We start from the raw sequence: 12,941 nt of genomic DNA, 5'->3' as shown, positions 1-12,941 counted from the left end.
TCAGATGTCTCTTCAAGAGGACCTGCTATGAAGAGGATAGGTGTATGACCACCTCCAGCTGCTGCAGTGTTCATGCCAAGGCCACAGCCCCCCTAGGAAACCAAGGACTACAAAGGACTGAGCACAGTGGGACTCTAGGGATGGGTCAATTTTGCCCAACACAGGACTCATCTAATGGGCTTTTTCTGCTCTAAAGCTCCCCATTGGCCTGGCCAAGACTTTCTCAAAGATGCTGTGCCAGTTATCAATGTATTGCCCCTCCACCCCAAATTCACCCCTCAGTGCCTGCTCTAAGATAATGAGCAGGACTCTGGGCACCACCCCCTTTACAGTGAGATGCTAAACTTCTCCAGTAGAGGGTGCTGGAGGAGACATACCAAGAGGAAAGGAGGCTTCTCTTCTTGGTTCTGGGGTATATGTGTGTGTATTCCTATATAATCTGCTTTCTGCCCCAAGACCAACCCTCTCCCACAACACACACCTTCCTACTATTCTCCAAGTCATTCTACTCGAGTCACTGTGGCCTCCTTGATGTTCCACATTCCACAAACTAAAATCCTGCCTCAGGATCTTTGCACTTGCTGTTTTGTCTTGTCATATGCCACCTCTTCTAAGAGGCTTCACCTACCACCCCCAAACCCCTTTTAGCTCTGTCCCTTTATCCTGCTGTTTTGTTCCTTCATAGCACTGATTACTGTGTAACATACTGTATATTATACTTACTTATTCCTTTTTCTGTCTCCCCCCCTACACACACACACACACACACACACACACACATAAAGAAACATCTCCTCCATGAGGCCAGACACTTTGTGTGTCTCGTTCACTGCTGCATCCCCAGGGCCTAGATTAGTACCTGGCACACAGCAGATACTCAGTAAGTATTCTGCCTTTCCTAATCCCACCTAATCCCACCTATCCCACCTGGGGTTGAGTAAGGCTCAACCCCAACCTCTACTCCTCCAGGAAGCCCTCCCTGATAAGTGGGGCCCTGGAAAGTGGCTTACTGCCTCTCACCTACTGTCCTGCCCAATTTTAGGTATAATGTAGGCTTTATGGCAGGTAGAGACTGCGGTGGAGACTAAAGGCAGATGAGAGCAGGCCAGCTTTATTCGGGTTAAGTGGCGGGGAGGGGCCTCCATAGGCTCCGGGCCAGGGCAGAGCTGCAGCGTGAGCAGCTGGGATGCCACGTCACTTCTTCCACTCCTTCCTTTCATAGTCCCACCGGGAGGCCAGGCCTTGCACGGGGTTGCCCTTCATGTCCAGGATGCGCTGGAGCTGCTGGGCCTTCCACTCATCCATCAGGGTGATGGGTTTCTTAGGGAACACTGCAGGGAAGGAACCGGGTAGGGACAGGGGCATGCGGGACCCTGCCAGGCCCACCCCCTCCCGCTGAGCCAGGGTCTCCAGGCACAAGGTCAGGGTGCCCTGCATGAGGACCCCTCGCCACCCTGTCCATCCGCCACCAGACTCCCCACTAAAGCTGCACTCTGGGGACCTCTGAGTCATGATCCCTGCTCTGCCTTAGACTTGGTGTGGGAACTGGGCCAAGGTCCTTCCCCTTTCTGAGCCTCAGTTTCCTCACCTACTCTGTGACCCAAGGGTAAGAGGAGCACTGGTTTGAAGTCTTTCTGGGTCCAAATCCCAGCTCTACCACTACCTTGCTGTGTGACCTTGAACAAGTCACTTCATCTCTGACCCCCAATTTCCTTACCTGTCAAAAACAGGTCCTGTCCACCAGGGTTGTGGGGATTGAATGTGTTAGTATTTATAATGCAATTGGCAGAATGAGGGAAGATATGAAAACCCCTAATACATGATAGCTACTATAATTACTGAGTTTGCTCCCACTTATTGGGAAGGGTCCAGGATGAGACAGTTTCTTATGCTTCCTTAAGGGGTTGGGAGTGGGAGGTAGGATAGGGGTGTTCACTTTAAAGCTATGGGGACCCAAAGGGTGAACTCACGGAGGCATTTTAGGTGCCTTGATGTGTGGACCTAGAAAGGCCTGGGGGCCAGAGCTCCCAGCCCTGCTCACATCCTACTTCCTGGTCCATCTGCCCCTGAGGCCAGCTTAACCTGCCTGACCTTTGTCTCTGGTACTTTCTATTCCAGTGGGTGTGAAAGAAGGGAAAGATCTTTATGGGCACCTATTAGTACCAAACATTGGACTAGAATAGAATTTTTCCCAAAGGTTCTCTCATTTCACCCTCATGCAAGGTAGGAATTCCCATCACACTTTTACAGAAGAAGAAACAAAGTGAGGCCTCTGGAGGTGAAGTCAATTGAGGCAGAGACTGCCACCTCATCCCCAACATGCTCCCCTCTACTTCCAGAGCAGTGCTTCTCAAACCTGAGTGCGCATCAGAATCACCCAGAGGGATATTAAAACATAGATTGCTGGGCTCCAGCCTCAGAGTGTCTGACTCAGTAGATCCAGAGTGGGGCTGAGAATTTGCATTTCTAACAAGTTCCCAAGTGAAGCTGTTGGTCCAGAGACCCCACTTTGAGAATCACTCTTCTGTAGTAATAAATCACTCTTCTGTAGTAACAAATGTAGTAATAACATGGTCGGTTGGGTACCTGATCACTCAGCTAAAGACTATATTTCCCAGCTTCCCTTGTGGCTACGCATGGTCATATGATCACTTCTAGCCAATAGGATGTGAGTAGAAGTGGTGGTGCAAATTCTGGACCTTAGAGAGAGCGTGTCCTCCCTTTCCCTCTTCTTGGCTGGAATGTAGGCTTTATGGCTGGAGCTGGAGCAGCCATTTTGTATGTCAAGAAGGAAGCTGCATGTTAAGGATAGCAGAGCAACAAGACAAAAGGAGTCTGATATTGTGGAATCCCCATACTCCCCCTGGCCTTTTTTGTGAGAGAGGAAAAAACTTCTATCTTGTTTAAGCTCTTGTACATTGGAGACTCTTTGTTACAGCAGCCAAAACAATATACTGAAAAGTTCACGGTTAATAACAGCAATCAGTAACAACATCATTCATAACTATGTGCCAGGCACTAGGCAACAGTTTTATAATTAAATCCTCACAAGAACCCTGAGATGTGGGCACCATTATTCCCATTTTACAGATGAGAGAATTGAGGCCCAGAGAGGTAGGGTCCCTACATTGCGACCCAGGCAGCCGTGCTCTGCCCTTCCCCATACACCTCTTTGGGGGACTTTTCAAAACTCTTCAGATGAATGCCAGCATAATTCCCTTATCAAAGCTTGGCTGGTGGCTGTGGCCACAAGGGCATGGCCGAGGGCTGCAGCCAGCTGAGACACTGCCACTCACCATAGACCCGCTGCCACCAAATCAGCAGACCTGTGAATCCAAAGAAGAAGAAGACACAGCCCATCACTGTCTTCCACTCGTTGGAGCGACGGTTCATCTCCGTGAAGGTCTCATGGAACTGGAGCCGGTACACTGGAGGCAGGTGAGGGGTGGGGGAGGAGGGGCCTCAGGTGCATCCATTCCAAGGGCCCTGGGCCAACTCTTGGCCTCAGGGACCTCCAGCCTCCCCCTCCCTGCAGCAGATGCTGTCCATTCAGCAAATTCTTATTGAGCATCTAGCATGTGCAAAGCATGGCCAGGAGCTGATGGCAAAGCTGGCTCCCAGGGGCACTTCTGGTGGGCAGCACTTGGGGCCACACACCCCTCCTGCTTCCCCGGGTCAGGCCGCTGCTCTCCCACCCGCCTCACCTGCCTCTTTCTGCTCCATCTCCCCACACCACTCAGCGATGCCCAGGACCCTCCATGCTCTCCAGCTCTTACATCCTTCCCCATGCTGTTCCTACTACCTGGCAGCCCCTCCTCTTCAGCACCCAAAGCCGACTGGAACAACGCTCCTCTGGAAGGCCCACCAGGATTCCATCTTTCTCTCTCCCTTGGGTTCCCACAGCCCCCTGAACACACCTCACCCAGCCGCATATCCCGTATTACAGCTATCTGGGCTTGCGTTGGTTCCCCCACTGGACTGGGAGCACCCTGAGGGCAGGAACCCTCAGGGGGATTCACTTCTCTGTCCCCAGCATCGCCTAGCGCCAGGCTGTGCACAAACAGTTCAATGAATAAAAAAAGGAATGAACAAAGGAATGAATTTCACCCCTCAGGTGTGCATTCGAGTCTTTGGGTGGTTCTGGCTGTCTTGGCCGGGGGTTCTCCCTGCCCACTGCTCCGTGACAGGCCAGGCCCTTCTTTGCAAAGTCGCCCCCAGCCCCACCCTGAGACCTACGGGCCACCTTCTCAGCGTGGCTCAGCTGCGTCCAGCTGCCCTTCTCCTTCTCCTTCAGGGCCTGCTGCTCTGCGTTGAGCTCCGTGCAGAAGGGCTCATCGGGCATGGGGTAGGAGCGCTGGGCATGGTAGTTGGTGTAGGGGGGCATCTTCTCCTTGCCGTGGGCTGCGGGCACAGGGAGGAACTGAGTTCAGGCTGCCCCTGGGACGTCCTGGCACTAACCGCAGTATTAGAAAGTGGGTGGCACTTACTGAGCACTTACTGTGTGCCAGGAGCCATGCTAAGGCCTTTGGGCGAGTTGACTCATTGGCTCGGCATCACTCTGAGACAGTGATATTGTTCTCTTCATCTTACAGAGGAAGAAACTGAGTAGCTAAGGGACTTGCCGAAATTCACAGAGCAAAAGGGAGCCGGGCCAGGGCTGCAATTCAGCCCCTGCGGCTTCAAATCCTGTGTCCTCTGGGAAGATCTGGGGTGAGGAGGGCACATCAGGCAAAGGCAATGGGTAGGGAAAGGTTCATTGTGATGAACCTGAGACGGCAGATGGGAAACTGCCCCACAAACTGTAAAGCATTATCCCTATGCTTGTTTTTTTTTTTTTTTTAGAAGATGTTGGGGGTAGGAGTTTATTAATTAATTTATTTATTTTTGCTGCGTTGGGTCTTCGTTTCTGTGCGAGGGCTTTCTCTAGTTGTGGCAAGCGGGGGCCGCTCTTCATCGCGGTGCGCGGGCCTCTCACTCTATCCCTATGCTTTTAATGAGTGGTCAGGGGCACAGCTTTGGAGTTGCGGAACCCCAGTTCCACCCCGGCCCTGCTCTGACGAGCCCCTTTACCTCACTGTGTTCAACGTCCTCATCCGGAAAGTGGGGAGAGTAAAAGAACCAACTCCACACTGTTGTGGAAGCTTCAAGACAATGCACTCGAAAGGCTTAGCACAGTGCCTGGCACACAGTAGGTGCTCCTTGAATTACACTGACAGACAGCGGCTGGCTTCACCTCTGGCTTCCATTCTTGGAAGCTTTCCCTGATGGCTAAGCCCTCAAGGGCTCCATGTGAGTGTCCAGAACAAGGCTGGGCGCTCGAAGGGTCTCAGTAAAGCTTCTTCTGTTTATTGTCACCAGAGATGCCCTCAAGGAGGGCATTGGTACCACCTTGCCCAAATAGCATGGGAACTGCTTTGGGCAAAGAGTCCTGGCTCTGGGCCTGTGTGTTTACCTGAGCAATGGAGATAACAGCATAGTATCCACTTCATGTGTTTGCTGTGAAGTCTAAATGTGTTAATCTCTGCAAAAAGTTTATCACAGCTCAGGGTACATAGTAAAGGCTCAATAAATGTTATCTGTTTTTATTCTCCAGAGGGTCAGGAAGGCCCTTCTATCTGGCTGAAGTCTCTCCTACTTTAGGCCTCTTTCTTCTGACTAGCATGGACACAAGGGTCTGGAAAGACGGTCCAAAGTTCTGTCAGCACCCTCAGCCTCAGGACACAAAGGTCTTAGGGGCCTGAGATATGGGGGTCAGACCCTGAGAAAGCTTGGGAGGAGGGGACGGCTGTCTCTATTTCCTGGAAGAATGTGGCCCCGGACCAAGGGGTAGGATCATGGGAAATGGTTTGGGGCAGGCCCAGGGCAGCGTGAAAGGGACCAGGGGCAGCCTGCAGACAGGACCCTTGCCCCTGGCCTTGCAGTTAGGTGAGGGTCAGGGTGGGGTGGGTGTCCGGGTCTTACCAGTGCCTCCCGGGCTGTGGATCCCTCGCATTCCAAGTCCTCCTTTCCTCAGCACCAAGCTCCAGGCAGCTCTAAAGGACATCTGGGGGCGTGTGTGGGTGAGTCCTGCCCTCTGCCCTCTGCCCTTCCCCTCAGGATCCAGAGGAACAGCTTTTTCACAGGTGTTGTGGCTGGAGGACTGGTCCCCAGGATTTCAAGGTCACCGCCTGCCCCTTCTAATTCTGTATGATATCCCTATGGGGGTTGATGGGCATCCTAGACATTTGGAGCCCCCTCCTGGGACCTCAGTTTACCATCTGAGAAGTGGGAGGAGGCCTAACTCTTAAGGCAGGACCTGAACAGCTTGGGTCTGGGAGCCTGGGTTCCGGTTCCAGCCCCAGCTCATGGTGGCTAGGTTGGGAAACCTCTCTCAGCTGTTTGTCCTCTAGAGGAAACAGGGTGGGAGTCCAGGTGGGGAGGGAGCAGGTCCTGGGATAACTCTCCTCGCTACAGGGCCATCTGCCAAGGTCTCCTGCAGATGGTTTGGCCCCCACCCCTTCCCCCATAATTGGCTGCCTACGTGCCTGGAGAGCCTGCTCTGCTGGACCTGGTGGGAGAGGGAGACAGGCGAGCCCAACCCTCCATCCCCAGGGAAATCTCAGGGTCTGGCATCCCAGGGGGGCGAGGAGAGGACTTAGAGGAGGACACGGACCAAACTGGGACACAGGGAGGAAGAGAGGCACACATCTGGGGAGAAGAAGGGGGTATCCCACTTCTGGAAATTGAAAGAGGCCCCACATGTAGGGAAAGAGAGGCACCCAATCATTAGAGAGAGGGAGGGGTGTACCATATATGGAAAGTGGGAAGGGGCTGCACATCTGGAAAGGAAGGGCTCCCCATCAGTGATAAGTGGTTGAGAGCCCCACCTATGGGGAGGGAAGGAGTAATCTACATTTGAGGAAAGAGATGGCTCCCCATATGCGGACGGAGGAAAGTTCCCCTCAACTCTGAGCTGCCAGTAGCCGCCCGCCCGCCCCACCCGCCATGCTCCTCTATAGCAGCGGCCCCACGGGTGGCAAAAGCCGGAGTCCCAGCCGCGTCTCCCACCGGCCCGGGTTTGGGCAGCCGGGGCTCTTCCCACCCACTCACTTACCGTGCGGCTCAGCGGAAGCCAGAACGCGACCCGGGTCTGCGGAGCAAGTAACGGAGAACAGGCTGCAGAGGGACCGGAGCGCTGGTGCCCGCCTCCGGGCCCGCCCCACAGCCTTTCCCAGGACCGCCCCCGCGTGGGAACGTCCTGCCTGGGAGAGCCCAGCCCGCGTCCCTGGGGTCTCCCGGGCTGCGCAATGACTCCCCGCCTCAATTTCCCTGCCCACCGGGGTTCTGCCTCTGGAGGCCACCAGCTGACGCAGCCCTGGGACCAGCTGGCTGTGTGTCCTGGGCTGGCCCAGCCCTGTGAGTCCGCTTGTCCCAGGAGCTGGATCTTCCTGCCTTCACACGTTTGCTCACCGCTGTTTCTTCCACCTGCAATGCTCTCTTAGGGCTTCTTGGCAACTTTCCAGCCCAGACCCCATGCCTTCCTGCTCCAGGAAGCTACAAGCATCTAGAATCTGGGAGCTGGCCTGTGGTGTACCACCTGGCACGAATGCCCTCATACTCAATGACAGGTGAAAAAAGCCTCCCCCTGCGTTCAAATCTTAAGCTGTGTGACCTTCAACAAATGGCCTAACCTCACTGAGTTCCTGTTTTCTGAAAAAGAGAGCTAATGATATCTCTTACCTTCCATGATTGTTGTAAAGATTAAATATGTCAATAGAAAAACGTGCATCAGGCACATTTATTCAAGAACTATTTATTAAGACCTATTACAGCTGGCATTATTGTCTACTGTTTAACAGGTTAAATGCTTGGGGATTTAGAGACAAACAAAATCAAACACGGTCCCTGCCATTTTAGGGCTTACAATCCAGTTTCAAGCAGAGAGAGGCCTGTGCAAAGGCCCAGAGGCAGAAAAACACAGGTGTGTTCACAGAACAGAGAGAGGCCATCTTGGCCAGAGTGTAATGGGCAAAGGAGAAAGCTGGAGAGAGGCTGGAGTACCAAGCAGGGCCTCATAAGCCACGGTGTGGATCTTGGATTTTATTTTAAAACTGGGAAGCCAAAAACGGTAAGTAGGGTAGTGATGTGGTTAAATGGAGCAGAACATGCGTTCAGTAAATATGGCTTGGAATTGTTAGAATACTGATTCTGGACTGATGGGTGAAGGCTCTGAATTCTTTCGTGGCCTGGGGCCAGAACTTTCTAGGTCTGCAAGCTCTGGTCCCCTGAGGTGTGCCGAGCACCCACCCACCCATCAGGGTTCCTGTAGCCCACTGAAGCCATAGAGACCCGCTCTAGCCAGTGCCTGGAGGAAGGGGCTTAGTGCCCTGGAAGCAGATGAGTCTTGAAGAGCAGGGAGTCAGGGGGAGGTGCTAGAGAGACCCAAGAGTGGGCAGGATGCATGTCACCTCCATTCTGGGAGGTGAGAAGGCAGTGTGGGAGTCTGCTGGATGTCCAAGAGACCCCAGCTCCCAGGACTGGCCATGCTTACTCCTGGGGGCTGCTCCTCCCCCTTCCCCATGATCAAGAGAATTCCAGATTTGAGAAAACCCAAAGAGGACCACCTTACCTCTTGGATGCTGTCCAGGGTGTCCTGAAGATTAGCCCTAAGGACAGAAGATGAGGTAAGGCCCTCCTTCAGGCAACCTGGGGAGGACACACCTTGAGTCTTGTCAGATCTTTCCAGGGGCAGGTGGGTGCTGGCTGCATTGGGGTGAGTGGCAAATGTGTAGGCTTTACTGCTGCCACACTCGTGACTAAGTGGCTCCATTTCTGCACCTCAGTTTCCCCATCCATTACAAGGGCCTCCCAAGGGAGAACTTGACCCTGGAGAACTTGACCCTCTGTTCTTCTCTACCGTCTCCCACCCCCATCTCTGTGGGAATGCCAGGCTCCAGATGTGGAGCAGTGCTGTGACAAGGAACATCTGTTTGGGAAGCCGGCCCCAGGGCTGAGGGTGATGGGTGATGGCAGGCTCCCCGGCGGCTCGAGGTTGATATAGGGCAGCACCACTGCGTAGAGGGCGATGCCCAGCAGCGTCTTGAGGTCTGGAACCTGGAAATAGTCAGACTCTCCCATAAAGCAGGTCACTCAGGTGTCCTGGGGCCGAGGAGTAGGAGTCTTCCGTGGTAACCTTGGTGGGCACAAGGTGGGCTCCAGATGAGGCATTACACACCACTCACGGCAAGGGGCCCTACATGTGAATGCAGGCTGAGATTTCAGAAACAGCAGGAATAGGAGGTGAGAGGGATCTGTCCCTTTCAGGCGGCCCTGCGGCTCCAACCCCCCAGCAGGAACCCATACAGAAAGGAGCAGCCCTCTCTCACTTGATCAGATTCAGGGAGGCCCTGAGTTTCTGCTCAGACACAAAGACCTGAGCCACAATCTCAGCATCCTGCTGGTATGACCCCTTCCCCTCCCATTCAGGCTTCATGCAGGACCCACCTCTGGCCTCCCAGCCCAGAGGAGATACTGAGGAAGAGCTAGGCCTCATGGAGGACACAAAGCCGAAAGTAGGAAGAGGTGTCGGAGAAAGCGTTGCGGACCCGTATCCCCAGCCCCTGGGGAGCCCCTGGAGCCATTTGAACATGGGGAGAAGGCCTGGGATAGGAGGGGGCGAAGCCAAGAAGTGCAGGGACTGGGGAGGAGATATAGGGTAGTCGGAGACCGGAAGGTAGGAGTAGGCGGGGCTTATCCTTAGGGGCGGGGACTGCGTGTAAGAGTGGGCCAGGGAAGAGCAGGGCAACCGAGGCACTAAGTGGATGGGGCCAGTTGGGCGGGGGGGTGGGGGGGGGCCGGTAAACAGAGGGGGCGTGGTCAGGACAGAGCAGAGCCCGATCCCGCCCACCAGCTGGAAAGCTGACTCCCAGCAGGGACACTGTGATTCCAGGACACTGCGGCCTTCAGGCGACGGGCAGCGCCAGCATGAAGGTGCCCGGGCGGCAGCGCAGACTCGGAGGACGTCGTGCGAAGACCCGCAGATCCAGCAGGGACCAGTCCAGAAAGCGCTTCTGCAATTGTAGACCGGAGGGCCGGCTCAGAACCGACGCCGAACCAGGGCTACCACGGGAGCGGTCGCTAGTGGCGCGTTTCCCGGCCCTAGGAACGATCCCGTGGCGCGATCAGGAGCAGATGGACGCCCTCGGATGGATTTCATTGGGACGGGACGGGACCGGTGGTGGCCTGGAAGATGGAAACCTCCTTCCTGCAGGTCTCTTATCTCTGCACCACCACACCTGGGGCACGAAGTGAGCGAAGCCCGCGTTGTTCAGCCGGAAGAGGAATTCCTCGCAGAGTTGCAGGGGAGACGTTTGAGGCCGACCCCTCTGGCTGTCACTCATGGCCTCTTGCCCCCCCCCCCAACAGGCGGCCGTTATTCTAGGTCCCGCCACCTGCCTCACTCTACTCACCTACGTCCCTCGTCTCCTCCCTCCTTTCCCGTCCCCGAGCTGCCAGTCATCTTTCCCTGGCCCCTTGCACAGTCATTGTGCCCGCACCTCTGGACTCTACGTAGTAGTCTAGCGTTCCACCATCTCCAGCCCTACCCCAGTCCCGTCAGTTATCCCTGGCCTCGCCCAGCTCGCCTAGCTGAGCCCGCCCGCCGGCCCCGCCCGTACCCTGAGGCTCCTCCTCAATCGCTCAGCCCGCGGCCCGCCCCTTGCCCAGTTAGTCCTTCCCGCACTGCCTTCGCAAGACTCGTTAAACCCTCTTCCTGGCTCTAGCCTTGCTCTTTCAGTCATTCTGTGGTGCCGCCCACTCCCGAGCCCCGCCCTTACTGTCAGCCTGCTCGCCACAGCAAGCCCCAGCCGAGCCCCCACCCTGTCAGCAAGCCCCGCCCCCGCAGGGCACAGCTCACTTTCCCTAGATCCTCCCCGAGGCCCTGCCCATTCTGTCACTCCCCTCAGGCCCGCGCCTGCTCCGGCCTCGCCCCGACTGTCACGCAGGCCCTCCCTGTCCGTCCCCAGGGCCCCGCCCCCTCCAACCCGCTCAGGCCCCGCCCCCACCACGTGGTCAGTGAGGGTGCAAGCCGGAGCCCCCACGTTGCAGGCGACCTCTGAGGCAGAGGAGGCGAAGACGTTCCCCGAGCGGAGCAGGACCGTGAAGCTCTCAAGCTCTGACCGCAGGAAGGGCACGAAACGGCCGGACGGGTATCCGAACTCGCCTCGAGCCAGGAGAAGGGGCGCGGGGGCGGCGCTTCGACAGAACTCGCTGCATTGGCATCCCGGACCTGGGGTCCGGGTCCTCATCAGCACCACCCCCGACCCGGGCAGATGTATACAAACGACATCAAAGGACCCCCTGGTTATCAGGGGCCGTGAAACTGAGCGCTTGGGAGGCCCACGTCTAGGATTCTAGTCCCAGCTCTATCCTCTGCTGGTTTCAACCCCTCTTCGTGGCTGCCTGCATGGCCTCCTTTCCACGTTTCTATAATGCCAGTCACACCCAAACTCTGCTTGGGGACCAGGAGGGTGAATGCGATGGTCTAAGCGGAGCTTCTCCTAGAGGTGCCCACAGCAGTGACGTATCAGCTAAGCTATGGATGGAGCTATGGGCAGTGTGGGCATTGCCTTGAGGTCCAGCCCAGTGCTCTGCTCTGACCACCAAGAGAATAGTCCAACTTGGCGAAGGGCTGTGGCCGTGGGATCCTGGGGGCGCAGGGGGTCAAATTAACTCTGGGATAGGCACTGGTCCCTTCAGATCCCGCCCTGGGGCTCCACACGGAATGGTCTGCTGCTTCTGTTCCTGATCTCCCAGGGCCTTCTGCACCACAGGACAAACCGAGGGTGCACAGGGCAGGGTGTGAGGGACCCTGGCCAAGTCCCAAAGCCTTGTCTTCTCAAACCCAACTGCCTCATGGGCATGGGGATAATGCCCCCTGATGTGACTCTGGCCCTTGTGGGGACAGCTTCATGGCATCCTTCAGAGTTCCTTAGCACCCACTGGCCTCCCAGCAAACTCCTTAGCCTGATATTTAAGGTCCCTCCTGCCAAACTCAGCAAATGCAACTCCCCCATCAACCTCTCCTCTCCCACCATGCCCCAGCCATGCTGCCTTTCAGGTCTTGGAACATACTCCACTCTTGCCCATGGCAGGGCCTTTGCAACTACTCCCTCTGCTGAAATGCTCTTCTCTCAAGAACAAGGCTCATTTATTCCCACTGGCGTGTTTCCATGAGAAAGGCTTTACTGGAGCAACACACCTCACTTCTCACCCGCAGACTTAAACTCTGGTCTACAAACAAGTTTATCAGTTATTGTGGCCTTAACAGTATCTCCAATTCCACACGTTCTCTTTACAATGTGACCTTGACACTCCTGTCATCAGGTGGTGGCATCTATGTCCCCATTCCTTGAACTTGAGTGCACCTTTGTGACAGCTTTAATCATAGGACATGGTCAAAGTGATGCTGTGTGACTTCCAAAGCTGGATCATAAAATGCCATGGACTCTCTTGGGATGCTCTCTCTTATAACCCAGCCACCATGCCGTGAGGAAGCCAAACTAGCCCATGTCATATTTAGGTGCTCTGGCTGCAGCCCAGCTGAGGTGCCAGCCTACACCCAACCTCAGCTTCTAGCCGTGTACGTCTCCAGACAATCCCAGCCCCTAGCCGTCAAGTCCGCCTCAGCCATCGAGTCTTCCCGGCTAAGATCCTAGACATTATGGAACATCTCTGCTGTGCCCTTTCTGAATTCCCAACCAACAGAATCCATTAACATCAGACAGCTGTTTTACACACTAAGTTTTCAGGTGGTTTGGAGTAACTGGAATGGTAACAAAATGTTATTTGGATTCAATATATCTGACTCCTCATTTGACTCAGTTGTTTCAGAACTTGGGCAAGAAAGAGGGTATTAAGTATTGACACCCCAAACCCCACCGTTGTCCTCCCAATTTCAACTC

The 12,941-nt window shown here is 55.2% G+C and overlaps 1 protein-coding gene across 1 annotated transcript; it reads right to left on the bottom strand.

Annotated features, from left to right (window-relative positions):
• Positions 1–1,111: 1,111 nt before the first annotated feature.
• Positions 1,112–9,490, bottom strand: COX4I2 (cytochrome c oxidase subunit 4I2). The gene is made up of 7 exons (XM_082856587.1): positions 9,484–9,490; positions 8,609–8,645; positions 7,094–7,129; positions 5,962–6,043; positions 4,237–4,401; positions 3,297–3,428; positions 1,112–1,331 (listed from the first exon to the last, which is right to left on the bottom strand). Exons 4-7 carry the CDS (start codon positions 6,041–6,043, stop codon positions 1,195–1,197), a joined length of 516 nt encoding a protein of 171 aa, XP_082712713.1. The 5' UTR covers positions 7,094–7,129; positions 8,609–8,645; positions 9,484–9,490; the 3' UTR covers positions 1,112–1,194.
• Between the last annotated feature and the right edge of the window lie 3,451 nt (positions 9,491–12,941).

The sequence above is a fragment of the Leucopleurus acutus genome (assembly GCF_964270905.1).
Source record: "Leucopleurus acutus genome assembly, chromosome: 16".
Taxonomy (NCBI): Eukaryota; Metazoa; Chordata; class Mammalia; order Artiodactyla; family Delphinidae; genus Leucopleurus; species Leucopleurus acutus.
Note: the sequence above shows the minus strand (reverse complement) of the source record. Positions and strands in the feature narration are given on the sequence as shown.

What these genes read in the sequence shown, in the direction of transcription:
- COX4I2 (XM_082856587.1), bottom strand. Translation starts at nt 6,043, where the DNA reads ATGTCCTTTAGAGCTGCCTGGAGCTTGGTGCTGAGGAAAGGAGGACTT. An exon ending in CCACAGCCCGGGAGGCACTG is followed by an intron (nt 4,402 to 5,961) that starts GTAAGACCCGGA and finishes CTGTGCCCGCAG; the next exon opens with CCCACGGCAAGGAGAAGATG. An exon ending in CCACGCTGAGAAGGTGGCCC is followed by an intron (nt 3,429 to 4,236) that starts GTAGGTCTCAGG and finishes ACCTGCCTCCAG; the next exon opens with TGTACCGGCTCCAGTTCCAT.